Here is a 24,944-nt window from a genome sequence, read left to right on the forward strand (position 1 = left end):
GATAGGGCAACGACAATCTATATAAAGTACTAGTGACATCATTTTTAACTAAGAGATACATGTAATGTTTGCTAGTGAATGAAGTGTATCAGGACCATTGGATAATAAATAAACTCGTCAGAGGTAGAGCGAAGGCATCAAAATCTATTTTTAATAGAAGTGACCTCATGCTGACTCCAGGGCAATAAAACACTAACTCGTACGAGAAATGCTGGTTGAATCAGTGTATAATGTATCGCGTTATTAAAGTGTATCCAGAACGATTTGCTATATCAAGCTGATGAAATGTCATTTGAGATGAAAATATTTGCTGAAAATGCGTCTTTCATAGAGAATTTAGTTTTAGAGTAATTGCGATTTTTCTCGAAAACACACCTGAAGCCCAAGGGCGTTTCGGTGACGTCAGAGGTTTAACGGGATTAGAACCGCCCTATTGGAAATATATAAACAAGCGTGAACACGTGCCTCTGATGAATGCGAATTTAACATTCATGCATGTGCTGATTCGTTTTTTTGAAATATATTTGTAAATAAGTTAATAACAAATGCTACCTAAACAGAACCGAAACGGATCCATCAGGAGTCAAAATGTTCGTAACCATAATTACTATGTACTTCTAACATTCTGTACATTAATAGTCAGAAATTGATGATTACATACATTTTCTACTAAAACAGCCCATACTTAACATGTACCATTTGAATACTATTCTGTTATCAGGGGTCGTATATAACGTGTAGCATCTTACTTATATGTATCATAACGCGCCATATATAACATTTGAATAGTTAGTTCTCTGGGGCTATTTATAGGGACCAACCAACCAATTGTTTTCCCATAGACTTAAGTGTTAACGTTTTGGAGTATTTCATTCAAATTCTTGAATTCAAGATGACAATTATGGTTTATAACAAAAGTTTAGGGTCTGATATAACACATAATCAAAAAAAAGTTGGGTCCTTCAGCTCAAATTTTCTCCAGGGTAGCCATTTTGAAAATGGGTGAATTTCGAAAAATAAATCGGACTTACGAAATTTATATCAACATTTCTTATTGATAGTTACCTATCAGGCTACATATCTATTTTCTCGCTTCATAACATACTGGCCAATCAGTGGCTGCCAGACATTTTATCCTTGGCTCAACTTTCTATACACATTGGCTGTTTCAAAAATATATTTTTTCAATTGGTTGTATGTTCCCTATAGCCCCGAGAACTATAGCCAGCGGCCGAAAAATGTGCTGCTTTGCACCTTGTAGATAATAGGTATTGTGAAGTTGTTGAGTTGATAACAGTAAGTATATTAGATATCAATTGGAATTCTTTTAATTTAAGAAAATTTGATTTTTAATGTTATAGTTACAAAGCACATGTATACCAGTGTATGTACATGAATATATACACCGCAGCCAACACCATGTAACGCTATACCTCCTGATAGGCACCTTTACACATGTACACATGGCCTTACTATTTCTCGCCAGCCCAAATACGGGTCGTTTTGACTGTTGTTCTTCACTATCAGATTATTTGTATAAAAGTAGTAAATATGAACGTATTTTGAATAATTTTAATTCCCTCAAATGTAAACATGCAGATACTCAAAGTGTCCACTATAACTATAGTTTATAACGTACAAATATTGACAACATTAACATCATTCGGACGACGACAGCTATAGAAATAAATATAGTCATAAATGGTCATCGGAAACTAATTAATTTTAGATTGTAATGTATGATACTGTGATACATCATAATTACATTTTTAGCAATTGTTCTAAACAGATTATTCGTTCGTGAGCAATTATTGATTTTCTTCAGTTATCGATTTTTGATTGATGATAAAATTTAATCTGTTATTCGGTTACAGATTGATTGATGGTCGGTTGATTTTTGATTTACGGTTGCCGACTAAGCGGAAAGTTTGAAATTTTAGCTGAGAAAGTTGTAAGAGTGTTCAATTTGCAATTACCGCACGGCTATTTGGTCAGAGTGGTTTTCTTACCACGATCAATGGAATATGATGTGAATGAGCCAACTAAAGTTGATTACTTACCCAATTTTGATTGCTTGTACGGAAAACTTAAGCTAAATTTACATACGAATTGTAAAAGCATCAATTCGGAACAGTTTTAATGTGCAAGGGAAACCCCATACGCATAGAGAGGTTTATCACCGCTTTGTGATATAAACTGTATATTTTCGTTCTTGAGCAACACAAAACATATTCGCCCTGTTTTAAATTCGCCCTAAATGGTTTTCAAGAAATATCCTTTTCCTCGTTTGTAAAATCGAAAAATTCCGTTCGGAATTCTCAATACAGTTGCACACGGAACACTCGGGACTTATCGAGTTCCCCAATTGTCTTACCAGCATGAGATGTGAAATGTAATCAGGTGTGAAACAAAGAGCGTTTACCTGTGCTCAGATTTTCTTTTAGTCCCTTATAATGATTCAAGTAGTATTGGGTATGCATAGGTGATTTTAAGCAAACACGACCGATTGTAAGTTCACCGCGCCGTGACTCATGACTGACCAGTGTTTTCTCTTGTTCACATGTACATGCATGTACATGAATGTAAGCCACAATTAAGCGACTTTGAACTCATTAAATTCGTCTTTTCCATGGCAGGAATTTGATGCAACTCTGAATTTCATTTTTATCGTGACCGGACTACATGATTTGAAAAAAAGACTGACTTCTTAAAATAACTTTGTATGTATCGTTTTTTAATTGAAAATGCTGAGCCTAGTACTTGATTTTTACAGTTGAAAAGTAAGAGAGTATGTTTGTGATCTGACTACACTTTGCCCATGCACTATGGTGTATAGATCCTTCAATTCAGCTTGAAATTTTCGCCTTCATCTTAAATTACTTAAACGAAACTCGGAACTGGTTTCTTTGTTCCATTAATCCTAAACGGAACTGGAAACTAGGACCAAGTCCTGTAAATTTTATACGTTACTGATAACTGCCTTTAAACCCATTGACACATACAGTTTTACTGGTTCCTAGTTCAGTTTATCTTAAACGGAACTCGGAACTGGGACCAAAACCCGTAAAGCTTATACATAGTAGTTCCGTTTTTCTTAAACGGAACTCGGAACTTGTTCGTAGTTCCGTTTATCTTAAACGGAACTCGGAACTTGGAACCAACTTCAGGCTCCCGGCTTTTTAAGATGATCAAAAACGGCATTGAAGTCATAGTTTTAATGATAACCTGTGATAGATTCTTTTATCAAACATTTAAAATATGTTAATGCATTTTATTGACAATGACGAGTGGGCTATGGCTAGAATATATACAAATACACTTGAGTTCCTTTTATACCTCTTCGATGTAATGCCTTCTTATGTAGTGTGCTGTCTGCCTCTCCAACTGCTTGTATGGAAAGTATTCCATATGAGTGATGAAATTCTAAATGAAATAACAATTTTCGCAATGTGCTGAATTTTAAAAACATTCGGTTACATTCAATTAAATGTAAATATGTGCTTCCAGGATATAATGTTGAGAGTGAGCTCATGGGTTATAGAACACTTTAACCCTTTAGATTTTTAACTAACCATCACAGGTAAATTTAGTGTCCTGTATCGTATCAAGATATTTCGATTCATAACTTCATTTGGATATTTACTCGCATGCAAACTGTCTACCTAGTTGTTGTGAAGCATTTTTACATAATTTCACTTACAATGATCATATATATATATCTTTCATAAGTATTTAATTGTCGGTAAGCCACGACACACATATATAAATATATAATAATCTGGATCTGTAGAATTACCATTGTAGGTTCGAACACTGTTTTTTATACAAAGAGAAAAAAAAGGTCGATGTATGATTATTTGAATATTAATTCGATAATAAGATGACACATTGTTTTATAACAAATTGTTGATACATTTATTGGTGATTGGCCGATTACTGAATTGTGCAAAACATACCAGTCTGTGTTACCCAAGCGGTCATTGTCAGAGTCCGTTTCATTCAGATTAGATTCTCTAAAAGGCCCAAACTCTTATAGTTCCATCTTCTTGTGGGCAATCCTCGCCAAAAGTCATCAACCTCAATACTCATGTCCTGATCGCATTCAGACATAATATAGGCATATATCGACCGAAGTAGTATACTAAAATTGCATTGATATTTACTTTTTAACTTTGTAGAAATTTGAAAAACGGGATGGGTTGGATGACAACTTAAAAATCAGCATCACCTAATACCATTTAATAAAGATAACAATGTAAATTGTTGACTAAAAGATCCAACATGGATTAAATGATGATGATAATATTTAACGTTTAATAATATTTATTTGTATTCATGATACATGTAGTATAAACATTGGCAAAGCCCACCTATCTACAGTAACTTCATGGACAAAAATGATGTTGCATTGGAATTTTATTTGCACGTGCTCATATTACTACAGAGACCATTGATATGATGAATTCATCAGATTTTATTTTTTCGGTGATGCTATTGTAGTTGATTATTACATTTGAACAGGATATCAGAAATCTATATTCTGTGTCGATAGGACTTGTTAGTTTCGATAATGTCGTCGACAAGGTCATACTCATTTTTGAGAGTTTCAATAAGGATCTCTGTTTGCGAATCAAACAATTGTAGCATTGCATCCATATGCATATTTTGCAATTCCTGATCTATTGGTGCTGTGGCTTGGACTTTGGACTGGTATATTAGTCATAGGAACAAAGTAGGAAGGGATAGGTTTTGAAACAATTTGGCACTTTCCCTAATCTCATCAACAATGTTTGCAGACATCCACCGCTTTGAGGTTTTATCATTTTTTGCCTGAATATGTTTCAAATGACGTTTCCGACTTATGGCCTGTGAGAGTCTTTGTCATTTTGTATCTGTGACAAGGCTGGTTGCTAGGGAATTAGCTCGTATAGGCCAGCGTTGTCACGTAGTATATAGGAATCTTCAACAAACAAAGATGAATCTTGTTTCTGTGTCCAAATAGATGTTTTATTCGTGGCGTCTTGTTCGAAAGTCAAATGATACATAATATACAATATAAATTTGAGGAATGAAACGTTTTATATTAATTTACACATTTACGTACAAATGGAAAGATCGAAATAAGAACAAGTTATATATTGTAACAATGATATCAAAATAATTGTTTATAATAAGTATTAATAAAACCACGGACTTAGAAAGTCTAATTCCGTAATAACTACGTTAGAAATGCATAACGCTTATACAAAGGAACGAGTCATTAAATGACCCTATATACAGTGTATAGAATTTCGCAGTTCAAGGTCACAAACGACCCTAATTATAACTGAATACTTGTGGCACAATATATATACATAACATGACATATAAAACAAATTCTTTCCAATAATGCAATGAGAAAGATAAAACTAGCGAAATAAGACTCAAAATGGTTATCCGCAAAAATGTGAAAAACAAAGGGAACTTACATGACTTTATAAATACTAAATCGAAACCGAAATATAATGTCCGGAATAATATTGATTTAGGCAATTTGTGTGATTCAATACTTTAAGAACGAATGCTGATTCTCATAAGAAGACAAATACCAATAATGAGAATTCCTACTCATCAATTTAAACTTAAAATTGATTACATATTTAATGACGCGGAACTATAAACCACATGATAAATGCGAACATCAAAAAGCAAAGATTCTTTATAAAGCAAATACTACAAACCGATAGTTATTAACTGACTTTCTATTACAAGAAAATATTAACATGATATATACGAAATATCTTTACAACGAGAAACTAACGTTATTAAACTAAATTCATACAAAGTATATTCTTAAAACAAGCATTATTAAAATGCATATCTATTTATAAAAATAGTATTAAGGCAAGAATAGTTATCTACATATCTAGAAACAAAAACGAAAACTTTACATTCATAAATCATCAGAACATATAAAATTAGGTTGATAAACAAGGAAAGTTCTCACCTTCAACAAACAAAGATGAATCTTGTTTCTGTGTCCAAATAGATGTTTTATTCGTGGCGTCTTGTTCGAAAGTAACAAGAACCACCTGGACACAGTAAGTTAAGAATCATCGGAACTTTCCTAAACCAATCAAATTACGTTTTACAAATTACTTCGGCTGAAGTTTCATCTATTAACCAATCAAACCTAATTTAGCGTAATGGTCAGTAGCTCTGTTTGTTTACCGAACTGGCCATGACCGGTTAATTACTGGTTTAGACCTGTCACCAATATCTCAGGTTAGCTGAGGTATTGTGACGTAACAATTGTCACTAGACCCCTTAATTGCCGGCTAAGTGAAAACATTTCTTTTGAAGTTATTGGACATATGGCCTGACACTAATTCCTAAAACGACTCAGAAATAACAGCTTGGAACACCTGTGATCGAATCTTTTAAGGACAGCTTTTTATATGTTTGTTTATCGCTGACATATTGACTGACATTCTAACGAAGGCTTATATCTTATAAACACTTTGTAATCCTGATGTGTTATAATACAACTTTTAAGGAATAGCGGACATTCCTGTTCAAAATAAAATCTTAAAGTCAAAATTATCTTTCTCATTTTAAGTGAAATACAAAAATTAAATTATCTAAACTAGAAGTCCTATTGATATAAAATATATCGTTTAATTTTTGCTTTATTTTGAAACCAAATATGACAGAGTGTTTAACACTGCGACATATCTATCTTTAATTTATGTAACAATAACAACATGTACAATTGTCGCTCCAAGGGAGTGGTTGGTGAAGATAAAGGATAATCCTGAAAGCTTTGGTATATCAATCATAAATGACTAAAAAATGTGTGATATAGTAGTGTAAGAAGTAAAATTGATTAATATATAAGCTGCCTGACCCTTGTGATAAGCTGCTTGACCCTTTTGTTTACCTGGCCAAAGTGAATTGATTTACTTATGTAATTACCCGTGGCCAGTTATTCCCTATAAGATAATGCGATAGTGTGATGTAATATATGGCCGAAGCCTGACCCTTGTGTTTAGTGGCCTGTCAGCAGTACTGGCCTGTTCACATGTATAAATGGACAAGCTTGTATCTGTTAATTTTGTCAGACTACCTTTTGGAACAGAGAAACAACATCTATGCTCTGTCTCCGAATAAAACATTCATCTATACGTGTGTCAAGAACTTTCATTTACAACACCACACCATTCATCTATATGGAGCCGTGACACCAGACGAATCAACACTATACGATCACGATCACAAAGAAGCATCAACAATCAGCAGCAAATTGTAAGTAGATTTATTCTATTGTCCTTCTTAGTGAACACGTGTACATTTAATTACCTATAAATTTTGACCAGTGTAGAATATTTTTGATATCTATTGTTAGTTACATTATGGAACCAGCAGATCAAGCTACTGGTATTTCACCCACTGAGCATGCCATCGAGCTTTTAACGGCTAATGCCACTGAAATTACTACATTAATTCATAATCAAAACAGAAGGCTTAGAGTTTTAGAAAACAGTAGTCAAAATCTAACATTAAGCGATAATTCTTGTTGTGCTAGTAAACTTTATGATGGAAATCGAGGCAAGTTTGAGCAATGGATCCAAGATATTGAGAAACAGGCACTGATCACAAACAATCATGACAAAAACATATTTTAGCTCTTCAATCTTCGACTGGCCCTGTAAGTGAATACATCCAAAGGTTATAAGAACCTTGAATGGAACTCTATCCAAACTCATGATTGAAACTCCAAATGACTGGGATGAAAACATACTTCATGCTTCAACTAGTATGGGATTCCATGTGAATGACACTGCCAAACTTAGTCCTTTTTATCTTATTTTTCATAGAGACCCAGTTTTACCCATTGACACATTTTGAAACCCCGTAGGAAATAGTTGCAAGATTTCCACAATCATTCAGGATCAACACATTACCGTGACTAGGGTAGTAAAGAGTTTGAAAGCTGCTCAAACTAAACGCAACGAAGAACAGGCTAACACCAATACACAAAACACGTCATTTAAAGTTAATGACGCGGTATATTTGCGAAATCCCCAACGCAACACAAAACCACTGGAACCAAAATGGACACCTCACTACCGCATCATTGAGCAAACATCACCATCCACATTCATCATAAACAAGGATGGATATTATTGCGACAGCAATACAAAGTCCCCTGCCTGACCTATTTATTTCCCATTTATTTTCGACAGAACTTCAATAGATATATTAAACTAGTTTTCCAACAGAACAACAGGAAGAATATTTCAGGTTGCGGACAACAAGTATTAAAAAAAAAAAAAAAAAAAATACATAGGTATACCGAGTTGGTTAAACGTGTAGGTGAAATAACACGGAAGTTATGCCCCGGACAAGCTCTAATTTCGAAAAAAAGTGATATTTGACCTCAAATGACCCATGACTTTGAGCTATTTTACTCGCCAGGTGACGAGATATAGCCATTTTTACTCGCATTTCAGAATTGTTACTCCAAAAAAAAAAGAATGATGCACAACTACATGTTATACTAATCATGTATACCAAGTTTCGTTAAAATCGGAGTAGTACTTTAGGAGGAGTTGTCCGTTCAAGCCTCAACCAATGAGAAGCCGGTGGCCATTTTGAAAAATAGATTTTTGAAAAAAAATGTGGGATGCACAACTACATGTTATACTGATCATGTATACCAAGTTTAGTTAAAATCGGAGTAGCACTTTAAAAGGAGTAGTCCGGACAACTGTTGCGTGACAGACAGACGGACGGAGGGTAGACCTATAGTCCCCCCGTTTTTCAAACGGCAGAAGACGAAAAACCAGTTAGATGGAAAAACAAACAAAACACATGCTCGTCATCTGCAACCTGCCCAACTTGAATGGGACATTCCCGCACCAAGCACTACATATAGACCTACACGGAAAGCACACTATGCTTGTCCAACATCCAGCGATGATGGTAGTGACAGCGATTCAGATGTTGACACTGCATCAACACCTCCACCTCATCCTCGTACAAAACACAAATTCGTAAAGCACAACCTACCATTGTAAACAGTACCAGGAAAACTCGCAATGAATCATCTGACGATGAACCGGTCCCTCATATGGAACTTCGCAGTCAGGGACACAAAAAACAACAAATATCTCAAAACACAAACTCGGTTGATAACTGCCAAAACAACAATACAGTTCACGCTTCAACACAAACATTACAAACTATGCAAGAGACAGAAAATGTCAATACAGATGACAGCAAGACACAAGAATCATACAAATTATGTACCCATATTATAATGACGTCGAAATTATTTCTAATTTGTCGATCAATTAGTACAGAGGGGCGTTATGTGATATAGTATTGGAAGAAATGAGATTGATTAATATATAAACTGCCTGACCCATGTGATTTCTACCACAGCTGATTCTAAAGTTGACGAATTACTGTTACATACATTGCATTTGTTAGCGAATGGAGTAAATGTTTTGTGATAAAAGTAATCTTGTATGGTACTGACATAACATCAAGAAATATGGTATTTACAGTCAAAATACAAAGAGTATTATTCAGTGTACCGTCTTGGCCAATTTACTTTTTCACTTCTTTAATGGCATTATTGAAATTGTTTCCGCTACTAGTATATTTAAACTTCCTTATTTTACTTGTAGATGAAGATCCAGCTAAAGGAGCATAAGAATTGACAACACAATTTACCATCAGAGTGACAAAAAATGTAATACTGAGTACTGAATCAGTTACACCTTCTAGAGAAGATATGACGCGTAACGGATCCTGCCTTTATATCATTACCATTCCGACACAGAAAATTCCATAAATCATGGAAACATCATCTTCCGAAGTTACCTAGAATAAATCTAAAACAGACTCAACATTCTTCATTACACAGGCATTTTAATATTTTATAGAAATTGAAAAAAACACTTCTACATATAAAAAGACCAGATATAACCAATAACGACCTGACAATTTTCAAACATGTTGCCTCTTCTATTTCCTTTTTCGTTTCCCCTCAAAAACAAATATGTCAGCGCACATGATCATGACAAGAGTAAAAGTAAATTTATCAAATTAGAACCAACGCCTCCATACGTTTGTTGCGGTTTAGGCTCAGTAAAGCAGCGTTATATTTAAATTTTAACATCTTCCGACAAACGTATGAAGAAATAAAACGTCCACGCTGAATAAGGTAACAGTCTACCATCACATCGCAATGTCATCTCTGCCGTTGAACGCACTTGATAAATACACTGTGTGACTAACACGAACAGGGCTCCGAAGCAATGGTGCCTTACAAACACTGAAACAGTCAAATCGTTCGATTTGGAGGCAAAATCTTATAAGACCCAAACTTTCTCCCAGGTTCTAGTCGATGGCATACGATGGCTGAAGAAAACGAGAACAGCACAACACAGGGACTTGGTGGACGATGGCGAGGAAGTAGCCGAGAGAAGGCGACGCACCCGCAAACAAAAAGTGGGAATATTGGAACTAATGCTAGGACAGATTGCCAATTATGCCCCAATAATCTCCGGATTTCAGTCAACAGGAGCCAATCTAATTGACGTTTGCTCAATCAAATAAGAAGATACAGAGACCCGATGACTTTTACCAAAAAACTAATGGCATTCATGGAGGACAACAACTTATTACACAGAGATTCAGGTAACACTCATAATGGTGAGGTAATTGACGAAGGCGAAGAACTTTCACCATCTTTAGAAAAAAAATGTTGTCGTATTAACCTGGTTAAGGCTCATTCACGGCGACCTCCCCAAACTCGCGAAGCAGCGTTACGGCACAGAGTTAAGATCCCGCACATTTGCGTCAATAAAACCTGAAATATTACAAGCTCTTGATTCACCAAGGGAGGATGCCAAAGCTATGCGAGCCGCTGCTTCGTTTCATAAAAAACAGTCAAAGCCAGTCAGAAAGAGCTGGAAGTCATGTCCGTAATGTAAAGCCGCAGGAACGGCAAGTGACCATTTCTAAGTAAATGTAGCTTCCTTCCCGCTCAGGACCAGACGCTATTGGTTAGAACACGACAGATTGTCGGAATAAGCGGACCTTGAACCGTATTCAGACAATGAGGAGCCTCAGTTTCTGTCATAGGCAGAATCCTCCAGTCAACATATATGGATGTATTCCATTGCCAAAATACTGTGCGCCTTACCGTCGATAGTGACGCAACGGGAGACATGATGCGTGTATCATGTGCAGCTGGAATGGCCTTGCCTATGGGTCTTCTCCGTTAAAATTCATGGGTGATACACGGGCTACGTTCTCTCGTCATGGAGACGAGGTCCATTTCGAGTGCTTGGTTGTCGAGAATTATACTCTCATATTCTAGCTGGCATTCCATTTATGGAGGCGAACGATGCCATTATCTGGCCTGCTAAAAGACAGGAGGTAATTCATCATACTCCTACAGTTCTTCAAGCTCACCAATGAACAGACATGTTGTACAAGAATTACGAGCCCATCTCGTTCAACTATCAGGCCAGGAGAGTACTTTAAAGTTGAACTTCCTGAGGGCTTTGTAACAAAGGTAGCATTAGAACCACATGAGTCAATCAACATGGGGGAAAATCTATTTGGCCCCAACCTTCCATCATGTCTGGTATCTCTGGCAAGATCCGCATTCTCACAGGAAAACGATAACTTGTGAAGAAAAATGAGCACTTCTGTGTTGTCCGCAGTACATTCCTTCCTTACAACTTCTAGCGACCTTCCTATATCGCCCAACACATCCAAACAATCAACAACAACTCATCACTCGGAACTTGTCAATCTTGATCCTGACAACATTATGCCATGCGACATAAAGGCCAAATTTAAAACTGTTCTTTTAGAGTTTGATAACGTTTTCAACCCAACAGTGTCAGGGTACAACGGTGGCGTGGGCCAATTCCAGGCACAAGTAAACATGAGGCCAGTTCCTGATGTGGACTCCGCCCTTCGCCAGATTGCGCTATGAAAGAACATCATCGCCACAGACCACACAAAGGCATTTTACCAGATTCCATTGTCGCCGGATTCAATGAAGTAATGTAGGGTAGTCACACCATTCAATGGCATCCGATTTTACGCAAGATGTGCTATAGGCATGCCGGGTTCAGAAACTGCCCTTTAAGAGCTTACATGCCGAGTACTTGGTGACCTTGTGGAAAGGGGGTTTGTTGCTAAAGTCGCAGACGACATATATTGTGGTGGTAACACCCTGGAGAAGCTATTAGATAACCGTCTTGAGGGCACTCAGTAAGAGCGGTTTGAACCTTTCTGCAACCAAGACTGTAATTACTCTCAAGAAAACGTCAAAATTGGGATGGATATGAGTCCCCAAAGGATATCTACCCTTTCTACATGCCTGGTGCCTTCAAATGCCTCTGGTCTCCGGTCTTTTATCGGCGCTTACAAAGTATTGGCAAGAATCTTAAAGGACTGCTCAAACCTTATTTCACCCCTCGATGAAGCAGTTGCGGGACGCGACTCAAGGACAATATTAAGTGGTCGGACGAATTAATCGGTGCTTTAACCAAAGCGCAGAAAGCATTGTTATCCAACCGTACTATCACACTGCCCCATCCTCAGGACCAGCTCTGGATTGTGACAGATGGTCAGTTAAAAATCCTGGTCTAGGAGGTACTCTTTATGAAACGCGTGATAGGAATACTGATTTCAGTGGGTTGTTCAGTGCCAAATTGCGGAAGAACCAAACACGTTGGCTTCCATGTGAGATAAAAGCGCTTTCCATAGCAGTTGCAATCAAACACTTTTCACCATACATCATGCAGTCTGTACTTATTGCTAGCATCATTACCGATAGTAAGCCATGCGTACGAGCCTTCGAAAAGATTTGTCGGGGCGAGTTCACTGCTAGTTCATGTGTAACTACATTCTTGTCTCATGTTTCAAGTCGACACGTTTCTGGCTTTTCAATTCTCCCATCTGACTTCGCCAGTCGCAACGCTCTAACATGTGAAGACCCAACATGTTATGTTTGTACGTTTGTGACTTTAAAAGCGTATTCCGTAGTGCGTAGTAATTGCTCAAATGAGATACTTCACGGAACTACTCCAATGCCTTTCATCAGTTGGTAAGCATGGCTTAGCATCTCAAGCAAGGCACCCGCCGATCGAAGAAGCACACAACTGATGTCAGAGGGTATCTTAATGTTGCTTCCCTCTCCAGGGACGGACTGCTTGCTGGTCGTTAAACGCAGCATTCCCTTCTGAAAAGTGACAGATTACATTGTCGTGCCAAATCAGCCACTCTTGACGGCCTCCTTTCAGCTCTTCATATTAAGCTAGGACATCCTTCAGTAATCATCAACTCAGATCCGTGCTCGGCAAATATTTTTACGCTTTAGACATGGACAGTACAATCCACAAAGTCACCTACATTTGCCACCAGTGTGTGTCCATGAGGCAAACACCTTCATTCTTGACAGCCCAGAGTACAACAGATCCCACTGTAACAGTGAGCAGTCAGTTTGCTGCTGATGTCATCAAACGTGAACGTCAACTCGTCCTCCTTGCACGAGAATGCGTAACATCATATACCTCAACCCTGTTACTTGAAGATGAATGTCGAGACTCACTCAGGGAAGGACTTCTCCGTTTGTGCATTCCACTCTGTCCATTAGAATGCCCCTTCGCCGTCATTCGTATCAGGGTTCAAAGCTCTAGTAGGTGATAACCTACTTACAAAATATCGTTTGACAATTGAAATTGATAACCAAAAGTACATCAACAAGAACCCAGTAGCAAGAGGAACTATTCAGGAGTTTCTACGCCAAGAACCATCATACCGCGCAGTAACAGCAGCACTACTTTCCTTGGCCACTGCCCGTGTCACTACTCCAATCTGTAAGCGTTGTCTTTCATTAAGAGAAATGCGGTCTCACAATGATCAGTTTCTAAACCAACACATTCCACTGGGTGTCCAAGCGCTTATCCTGGAGCAACACAACACTCGTCAGATAAACCGTGCTTTCAGTGAGACGTCTAAAACCCCATCAGGATTAACTCCTAAGTGTTCTACGATCCAGGTTGGTGATCTTGGTAGGAAAATGGTAGCGCCATTATATGTATGTTTCCGGTTATACTGTCTGGTTCCGGGGTCCAGGTAATGATGATTAGTATGTTCACTCGTGTTCCGATTTAGGCTCAGTAAAGCCGTGTGTCCATCACATCAAGTGTGTTTGTGGCTTCTGTCACTTACTGGCGTAAGCCAGATTGATTTTCCAAAAAAAAAAAAAAAAAAAAATCAGCCATAAAATGGACGTGACTCTTACGAGAATTAAATAGTCAAAATGTTATTCCAAGATTCACATCTATAATATATAACACATTTTGGTTTCCGGTTGTAATCAGGGCTTTACATGAAAACCTAACCGCATTTTTCAAAAACATCGATATACATCTAAAGAGCGATGCTTATCCTTATTAATAAGAATAAAATACTGACCGACCGCGGGTATTAGCAATCGATGCTTAATCATTTAAGTTAAATACCGCTCCCTTTCTACGACGAAAACTACATGGCTAGTCCCTTTTCGGTTGTTTTGGACTGAAGTTACATGTAGTAACTGTCGCAAATTTATAAAAAAAAATATCTAAAGGAATATCCATATAAAGGTTATTAAGGATTATAAGAAAATATTTGTTGATAAACATTATTTTCAGTTTGATCAAAAGAAATTACTTGTATGTTGATATTACCATTAACCCTTACTATATAAAAAATGACATCTGGACAATAAGTACATGTGTCTTTGTGTTAAAATAAGAGGAGATAAATGCATATACAATAATGTGACACATACAGTAGTTAAGGATTCGTTCAAGTATAGCATGGAATTGCATATGCATACTTTTTATTATATAACGATACATTTACACGTGATTTGCAATGCCTCAAGATAAAGCTAAACAAACCTTATGTGTGTCTGTATCGATGCTTACACGTGACAAATTAGGCTTGCTCAAGCTTACTAAAGACAAATATAAACAGAACTACTGTATAATTCATCAGCGCTTGATTAATGAATTGTAAAATACACCATTTAGAAATGTGAAAGAGTGAAACTTTTTAAGAAAAAAGTAATAGTAGTGAAAATGGAAATTAACTTAAAAGAAAAACCACTTTGTTCAAAAAAAGAAGTAGTATACACAAAAACTTAGATATGTGTAATGTATAGGTTTGAATATGGAAACACACTTTCTACACCATTTCACGTCTTTATTATTATTGCAACCGACATGTAGTATATACATATTTATGTATATTTATCACAGTGCAACTACGAAAGGAAATTCAAATCTTCGGACCACCAAAACATAGTGCATATGATACATTGTGCTAATTATTTGATTTATGAAATATTTACACAATTGACGAAAGAAGACAACTTAATGACTCGTGTCCTGACCGGGCCTCTAACTCACGAACTACGGCACCCAATCGCCTAGCCAGAAATACCCGCGGTTTATACCGCTGCGCCATATCGGCGTTCTTAAGAACATATCCTGACATTATCATAGTGGAAGTCGTCTATTAGATAATATGAATATGAATATTGGTCAACCATCACTGCGCCATTGAAACGTTCTTTAAAAAAAACGCCTATATGGCGCAGCGGTATAATTTGCGACTATTTCTGGCTAGGCGATTGGGTGCTGTAGATCGTGAGTTCGAGGCTCGGCTAGGGCACGAGTCATAACGTTGTCTTCCTTCGTCAGTTGTGTTTTATATCAAATAATTAGAACACTGTGTTTTTTTCTGTGTGTGGTTATTTAAGCATTGAACTGTTACCAAATGGTAGTATACAGTCAATGTGAATACAATTTGGGTGACAGATAAATATAATGTCGCCCGTTATTGTATTCATATTGACTGTATACTACACCCATTTGGTAACAGTTCAGTGCTTATATTTAGATTCATATTTTTTTATTTACTGTAGCTTAAGACGCGTTTAAATTTGCCGCTTCCCCTATCACTGACGTCATCAGGTTCAAACACCGGAACAGCCGATATTTCCAGAAGGATTAATATAGTCTCTCATGTCGTTACTACTACCAAACACATACAATGGTTTTGCACAAATTTTGCTTTATTTTCTATTTCATATACATTTGTAGATATCGCCAAATTATTCACAATTGGATAATTTCTGATTGTGTAAAATCCAAGCCGTTTTTCGGCGCAATGCTATACGGTTAACATTTAGAAGTGATGCGGCTTTGAACGGGTATTGCACAGGACAGACTCGATTCCTCGGAAATACTTCAGATTCCGTCGAATATCAGTTCTTAAATTCTAAATGAAAGTCGTCTTGACAGTAGGTGAAAACGATTCCAACGATATTTCGTTCGAAACAGATTCAAGTCGCATCTTAGCAGACGATTTTCAACTTCACAGGAGCTCGATTTTGTAAGGTAGGCCTTTAACATCAGTGAATAACCACAAAACTAAAATCCAATATACATACACAATCGGAAACCATGTCCATACTCCCGATTTTTCACAAGATTCTTATTTTATTATTATTTTTTTTATAAATACTGGACTTTTAATGTTGTCGTGTCTTACATTTCTGAAAATTCGGAAACCAGCCCCTGTGAGTGTGACGACATTTACAATTTGATAATTCTTATATCAAGAACGGCGCTTATAGTTATTTTTTGTTGACTACATTTTGTTTTAATTATAAAATATAACTCTCATAACTTGTGAAGTTGCTTTATTTTTTGTGTTGTGGACAATAATTGCTAGCATTCGAAATCTCTCCAGGCTGAAAGTAACTGGTGTCCATTGTTTTGACCAGCAACACCTGGGGCTGTATTCCTACTCTGACCGAATCACTGTAAATTGTAGTATACAGTCTCATGAATACAATTTGGTTTACTAACGATATATAGGCAAATGCAACACAGAATGTAAATATATACGTATATTGTAAAAATAAAAACTTCTACTATGTTCACATTTGTACGATATTCCATTTATTTGTCAAAAACCGACCAAACTGCTGAACACTGCTCCCTTACAAACAACTTACTGAAGACGCCGTTTATTTTTTATGATATCGAAAGCTAAACAATCACATCCACACACAACAGCCATTTGCAAAGTCATTGGTAACTAAACCGCGGCCACTTCCTCGGTGGACACGCGGAAAACAGTTCCTACATTTCAATAACTTTGGATTTTACTTTCGCTGTATTCAACGATGTCGCTTGGAATGTGTGACGACATCAATACCGTTATCGATTTGCGACATGATTACGCTAATTACATAAGGATGTTACGCTATTTTGATGAGCGTCATATCGCATGCCAGCTGTTTTTTATTACCTCATGTGAGATCGATTTGTACTGTAATATGTTCAGTAGCAGTTTGTATAATTATACATAGAACCTGTAAATCATCATATCTACATGTACACATGTTAGCTAATTTACCAGTAATTAGATAGACCTCGGTTCTCTAACCAACTTGGATGTTATCTATACCATGTTCATGTAATACTGGTTGTATTCAATTATCTTCGTGTGGTTCTAATTAATGTGGTATTTACATGTAGACTTCAGGTCACGAAACCCATAACCATATTAAGTTGGGGAAAATCTATCCGTCTAGCTGATGCACATTATGATTATTATAAAAGAGTAGCCTTCCGCTCATACTAACGTCACTCCTTCGGCCGTGCTTTTCACGGACACGTCACTCCTACCCGTCTTCGAACGGACACAACATATACCTACCTGCATCAATAAACAGAGGAACAAACAATCTACGACTTCGTCATTATTCTACAATTCTACAAAATCCACAACTACAAAACACTTTAAGGATTATTATATTTTCGATTCATCCCTTGCCTAGCAGTCACGTGATCATCCTGTGACGTATATTAGAAAGTAAAATGAAGTGTGGCCTTTGTTCGAATCAACATATATCCATCACGACAATCTTCATGTAATAAAGTTATTGAGAATAAACAGAATTTATTTAGGCCATTGATATAGAAATAATGACAGTTATCGATATATAAAGATATTTGGGATTACATAGGTGAGACAAAAAACATCTTGAGCATTCATTTAAGACTCGCTTGCATTTTGTTTTCGATGTTTACAATTTGTTCTCTATATGCTGTATACCTGGTAACTTTCGCCCCAGGTTTTTTTTCGCCCTTGAGCAACACAAAACATATTCGCCCCGTTTAAGATTCGCCCTAATGGTTTTCCAGATCAAAAAATTCCACTCGGAATTATCAATACAATTTGCACTCGAACCACTCGGGACTTATCGAGTTCCCCATTTGTCTTACCAGCATGAGATGTAAAATGTGATCAGGTGTCAAACAAAGAACGTTTACCTGTGCTCAGATTTCCGTTTAGTCCCTGCTAATTCTAGTATCGGGTATACATGAACATGGGCGATTTTAAGCAAACATGATCAATTGTAAGTTCACCGCACCGTGACTAATGACTGACCAGTGTTTCTCTTGTTCACATGTACATACATGTACATGAATGGAAGCCACAGTTAAGCGACGGTGAACTCATAAAATTAGTCTTTTCCATGGCAGGAATTTGATGCCACTCTGTATTTCATTTTTATCATGACTGGACTACATACTTAATTTTTGACTGAATTTTTAAAATAACTTAGTATGTATCGTTTTTAATTGAAAATGCTAAGCCTAGTACGTGATTTTACAGTTGAAAAGTTAGAGGGTATTCTTGTGATCTGACTACACTTGTAATATGGTTTATAAATCCTTCAACTCAGCTTGAAATTTTCGCCTCCATCTTAAATTCGCCCTATCTTCAAAGGGCGAAAATGGCGAAAATTAAACGGGGGCGAAAATTACCAGGTATACAGTATATCATTTTCGTGTCAAATAATCGACAACATTTAACTAACAGTTAAAAACGAGCGTTCACACAAAAAGTCACGATTGCCACTCCCATCTCCAGAATCCCATTCGTAGTTACAATTTGCCAATGCCTTTATATATTTTCGGCCATTTAGATGATTTGATTTCCAATTAAAATACGACAAAGGTGAACCGTCTTCGTAAACGAAAGGATCATCTCTGTCGGCGGAAGACCCTCCGATCCAGACGGAAGATACCCCATGGGAAACTGAAATATATAAGTCATGAAACAAGTAAATAAACAATATTGGTAATTAACAAAATGCTGAAGTAGAATATGTGGAACGCCATAGCTGTCACACATGACCTTGAAATAATATATTAATTGATATTTTCATTAAATCAATACACTTTATCAATATATTATTCAATTTTATCATTATATTATACGATTTTGTCGTTATATCATTATATGTTGTCATTATATTATTTGATTTTATCATTGTATTATATGATGTTATCATTATATGATTACGTTACACCATTATATACATTATATACGCTGTTGTCTATATAATTTGATTTCACCATTGCATTATTACCTTTTATCTTTATTTTATTTACTCTCGTCATTATATTATTTTGTTTAATCGTTATATCATTCTATGTTATCCATTATACTATTCCGTCATCATATTATTCACACATACCACGATATCATTGCAACATACCATTATATTATTGCACAACTTCATTATACGTTAGATACGATACTGACAAGCGTCTTCGCAAAACCCAAGTAAAGGGAACTTTTCGCCGGGGTCACTTTTTGCCATATTACTACCGCCATTTCTGACGGAGAAGCTGCTGGTTATATTTCATTTGTAAGTTCAACCTCCAATGCAAAAGCTTAGTCAGCACTGTAAGTATCTTACCAACCATGTCAAAACTTTTTGAAAGGATTGTTCATAATCAACTTAGCAACTATTTTGAGCCAATTTTTAACCCATAATTAGCGGCCTTAAGGAAGGGCTTCGGGTGCCAGTCTATTCTGCTGAGACTCCTTGAGGATTGACGTCGGGCCTTGGACAACAGACAGCATATCAGAGCTTTCGACTACATACCGCACAATCTGCTTCTGGGAAAGCTGCAAGCCTTTGGGCTAGATATGACTGCAGTGAACTCCATCCGCAGCTATCTCAGTGGCCGATATCCGCAGACTAGGCTGGGATCTAAGGGCAGCGACTTGGTGCTGCTAACGAAGAGGGTTCCCCAGGGATCCATAGTTGGTCCACTGATTCTTAATATTTACATTAAGGATATTTTTTAGCTGTTTAACATAGTGTACTTTATACAATTATGCTGATGACAACACTTTACCTAAGATCAGCAATTGTTTTACACACCTGAAACACTGCCTAGAGGAAGAGTGAAACTCTCTTATAGACTGGTTTTCTATTAATGGCATGCAGGCCAACCCAACCAAATTTCAAGAAATATGTATAGTAAAGAAAACCAGATTTTTTTAAACCATTTTTACTGTTCAAGGAAAGAAAATAGAAGCTCTAGAATGTGTGAAACTTTTAGGAGTAGAAATTGATTTTAAGCTGAAATTTGATAAATATATCTCTAGACTGTGTATAAATTCTTCTAAACAACTTGCTGTTTCAAAAAGATTAGGAAACTATCTAACAAAAAAAGTAAAATGACCATTTTCAAGGCTTTTTATTTTGTCAAGTTTTAATTATTGTCCTCTTGCTTGGCATTTCTGTAGCTTTACATATACCAGAAAAATGGAAAAAGTCCAAGAAAGGGCAATTCGTTTTATTGAAAACGATGTCACATCACCAGTCTCAGATATTTTACACAAAAATAAACTTGATTTTTTTACATGTTACTCGCCTCAAGACCATGGCATAAGAGGTTTTTAAAAATGTTAATGGTTGTGCACCTATTCTTTTTTAAAGGATCTTGTAGAGACTAAACTACTACATTCTTATAATTTCAGAAATGAAAAGACCTTCAAGATGCCTAAAGTTAACACCACTGGGTATGGTAAGAAGTCATTCCGTTTTGAGGCCGCCCGGGTGTGAAACAGTCTACCAAACGACTTCAGAAAGGCTGAAAACTACCAGAGTTTCTGCAGACTGTTGCGCACTTGGGATGGTAAACTGTGTACGTGTACCATATGTGCGCATGCATAGTCCTTCTGCCATATCCAGTCCTGTGTGCTTGCTTTTGGTGTCCTGATACTGTGGCCAACCTGTACATGTGTTTTATTTTTGCTTCTTTGTTTTTACTTTATTTACTTAGCAGCAGCATATTTTCCTAACCAAACTTTCAACAGTATGATTATAACCATAATAATTATATTTCAATCGACTTCATTGTCTCTTGTTTTAATTCACACTATATTAGTGTATATTATGTCAATTTTTACCCTTTGCTATATTAGCATTGTATGTACATTAGACGATCATAGTGCATTAACCTGATCCGTTAGTAATATTATGCAGGCGTTCAATATTATTCTATAGTATGAAATTATGAAATTTATTATAAGACTCTTTCATATGTGTATATGTAGGATTGGGATATTCCACCCGAGGGGTCACAAAATGTGGTGAAACCCGAGGCTTGCCGAGGGTTTTACCACATTTTGTGATCCCGAGGGTGGAATATCCCTATCCTACATACACACATAATGAAAGAGTCTTTTTCTCTCATATCATTACCGAATTTCTGGCGAAAGTGTCCCTCAGCCATCCATTTTCTTCAATTTTTTAATTTCTTTATTTGACGTTTTTACTAAATATACTTGTGATATTCTGAAAGATCATACCCTATATTGGCAAACTATGTTTGCATACAATTTTCATTCATTTTGTGGTTAAGTGATGAACGAATGAACAATTCGCCGATAAAAATTACCGTAACTTGACCGACTTTTACGTGGCCGTGATCAAATTGTCAACATCCGAGAGAAAGAAGTTCTATCAACAATACTGAAAGCCAACGCTGAAATGAGTTTTCCAACTTCACATATAATTTGATTTGCACCTCGACATATTTAATCATTTCACAGAACACACTGTACTTTTAAATGTCAAGTCAAATTTTTTTTTATAAAATACTACGTCACTGCATGACGTCACGACTGTCATTGGAATTCCATTCATAGTTCAAGGATATTGAGAGTGATGTCGATCTCGATCGCCATGACGCGGCGATGTTTCGTGGCTGGTAATTTTAAATCCACTGTGATTTTGGCAACTTCGTGTGTGAACCAGCGAACAGTGACTCTATACGAGTATTCGATCTTTTCTGTGACATAGGATTATATGTGTTTAACCGGTTGTTTTGATGGAATGACGAAGGTAGGTCAGTCGATAGGCTAACGATGATCATATTGAAAGGCTAGGATGGCAGTTAGTTTTCATAGTTACTCTACACAAATATAGACTCTGAGTTATCTACAATTAAAATAAATATTTTGATATGAACATCGAGGGGTGTCATTTTTACCGAATGTTCGTTCATTTAAGAGCCAATTCCCAACTTCCAAATACACAAGTTACTGAGTAGGCCTAACAGTTACTGACAGTACAGTAGAGTAAACAAATTCCAGGGCCCCATGCTGACGCAAACGGAACCATTTCATAGGTTGTGACGTTTGACATTTTCTTTTTTATATTTTTTTATGTATGGCTTTTATTTTAGTTCCTGTCATTGCCAGGTGATTGTGTGTGTTTACATGTTTTTAATGACAAATGACAAATCTGTCGGTTAGGCAAGTCTGTATTGTACTGTAACTGTTACAACAGGCCTGTAGGCGTAGTCTAACTGTTTCTTACAGTAACGGAGTTATATGTTCGCTCAGACGAAATGTCTAATCGTTTAACCGTGTAGCCCTATTGATTTACTGCTGATATGATATATATTTATCTAAGAATGTATGTATTTTTATAGTTAAGTCCAACGTTTCAAAACCGACACCGACGATAAGGACTGTCGGATGTGAACACAAGCAGACGACGTTGTGAGAGTTGTCCCCCTTGAACGCAGATTAATCCGCGCGCGTGAAATGCTATGTAAGATAGATTTATCTTACATAGCTATCTTACATGGGCAAACTCTATCCAACATGGCGAGATATGAGAGAAATTAAAATCTTTTATAACATTATACATATTCTGTGATAATTAACTACTTAATATGCTGCTTTGCTTGTTTTATCTTGAATGCTTGCTTGCAATTCGCTTGTTTCTTTGCTTTTATATGCCTTCAGTGATTTGTGTATTGCTATATTCTTAATTTAGCTGTTTTTTCGTTTTTTCTGTGATTCCTGTATGCTACATGTATATCTTAACTAGATGATATTGCATTTCTTTGTACTATGTTTATATTTGTTATTTTATCTTATGTTTGTCGCAAGAATAGCACTACAGCGCTAATGATTACTGTTTTGAATATGCGACGTTGCATAAAACATTCTTTTATCTGGTATCTTATATCTTTAGATACGGGATATGTTTTCCTTTTGTAAGACAATGAAGGTATTTCCGAGAAATGGTTAAAAACCTGTACGTTAACCTATAATTCATTAAACATCTCGTGACATTGTAATTATACATAAGACATTGCTTACATAAAAGATCCATAACGTGTAGTTGTCTTTCCTGTGAGTTTATCCTTATCATTCGAGCTCCATCATTACGACAGAAATCGAAAGCTTCCCTTGCCGGCATCTGGTTCCCTTCTACCAAGCGATAACACCAATGAAGGGTCCGGTTGTATTGGTACCCACGCTCTATTGGGCAGTAGTCTGTGGTATGAATTATCAATGGAAACCAGTTTATTAAGACAATATTTATTTCAACGCAAAACCAATTAAACCAAGAAATCTGATCAACAATTAAACATGCTTTAAAATACGAGAACAATAAGAACAATTGTTGCGAAAGATTAAGCTTTTCAAGTCTAACAAATGTCATATTTTCATGATTGAGACACGCGTGGTGACTCCGAAATAACAAGCTACACTGTACATTTATGAGAAAGGTTCAAAATAAATGAAAAATAAAAATAAAATAAAATAAATCATTTCGAAATTATTGTATTGTCGATTATATTTCTTCGTTCTCATCTATATTTCGAAGCAATGTATGCTTGGTAAACAGTCGCAATTTTCCGGATTGAGATGAAGATTATATATTAAAATCTGAATTATAAAGAATGCGCGCGATTAAGGTTCTATCAGTTATAAAGAAATGTGTTCGCGATCTAACACAAAAACTAAAATATCAATGTTGTGATGTTAATAGGTGATATCGATGAAGAAGTCTGATGCAGAAAAATTTCTATTGTTATCGATTTAAAAGTTTCTTATAGTAGTCATTATATATAATTAAATAACATGCATGGCTACTATTGTCGTAAAACGTTACCTATATAATATGACTTCCAATCATCTTCACCAATCACTTCTGTTGTAGTCACTTTGAAGAGGAAGGAGTGGAGAAGACACAACCCTTTGGTACTGTGATACGACAGCGACGCACAGGATAAGTAATTGGCGCATTCTATCGCACACTCTACGACACTGTTGGTTTGTAAAACACCTGAAAGGTTTGCTGTTCTGAAACCTTCCATGTCCGGAATTTCAGTTAAATCCGAGATAATAAACTCACAGGAATAACATGAAAAGTACCAATATAGCAAAGTAATAGAAAGAAACATCATCAGATGCCTTAATATATCCTAATTAAGTTATGAAACTTTTGAAACCAGTGTAATCTCTATGTTCGACTATATTTGACCCGTTACTTTGGATATACTGAATACATTCTGGTTTTGTACATATTTGATAATGATCCTTGTGGCGTTACAATATCCAATCATATTGATGCGGCTTTATACGATCTAAACAAAGCAAATGTTAACATGATATCAACAAATACGCCATGATGATAAATTTGCGTCAATATTACTCTTGTTCTCACGGGCATCACCATCTATATTTGTTTA

At 36.3% G+C, this 24,944-nt stretch overlaps 1 protein-coding gene across 1 annotated transcript in view; it reads right to left on the minus strand.

Annotated features, from left to right (window-relative positions):
• The window catches only part of LOC117317914 (C-type Lectin CRL-like), a 28,411-nt gene extending 3,686 nt beyond the window's left edge, over positions 1-24,725 (minus strand). The window contains exon 1 of the mRNA XM_033872880.1: positions 24,389-24,725. Within this exon, the coding sequence (XP_033728771.1) occupies positions 24,389-24,659 (271 nt within the window). The 5' untranslated portion in view covers positions 24,660-24,725. The remainder of the gene's footprint in view (positions 1-24,388) is intronic.
• Positions 24,726-24,944: the final 219 nt, after the last annotated feature.

Source organism: Pecten maximus, chromosome 19 (assembly GCF_902652985.1).
Source record: "Pecten maximus chromosome 19, xPecMax1.1, whole genome shotgun sequence".
Lineage (NCBI taxonomy): Eukaryota > Metazoa > Mollusca > Bivalvia > Pectinida > Pectinidae > Pecten > Pecten maximus.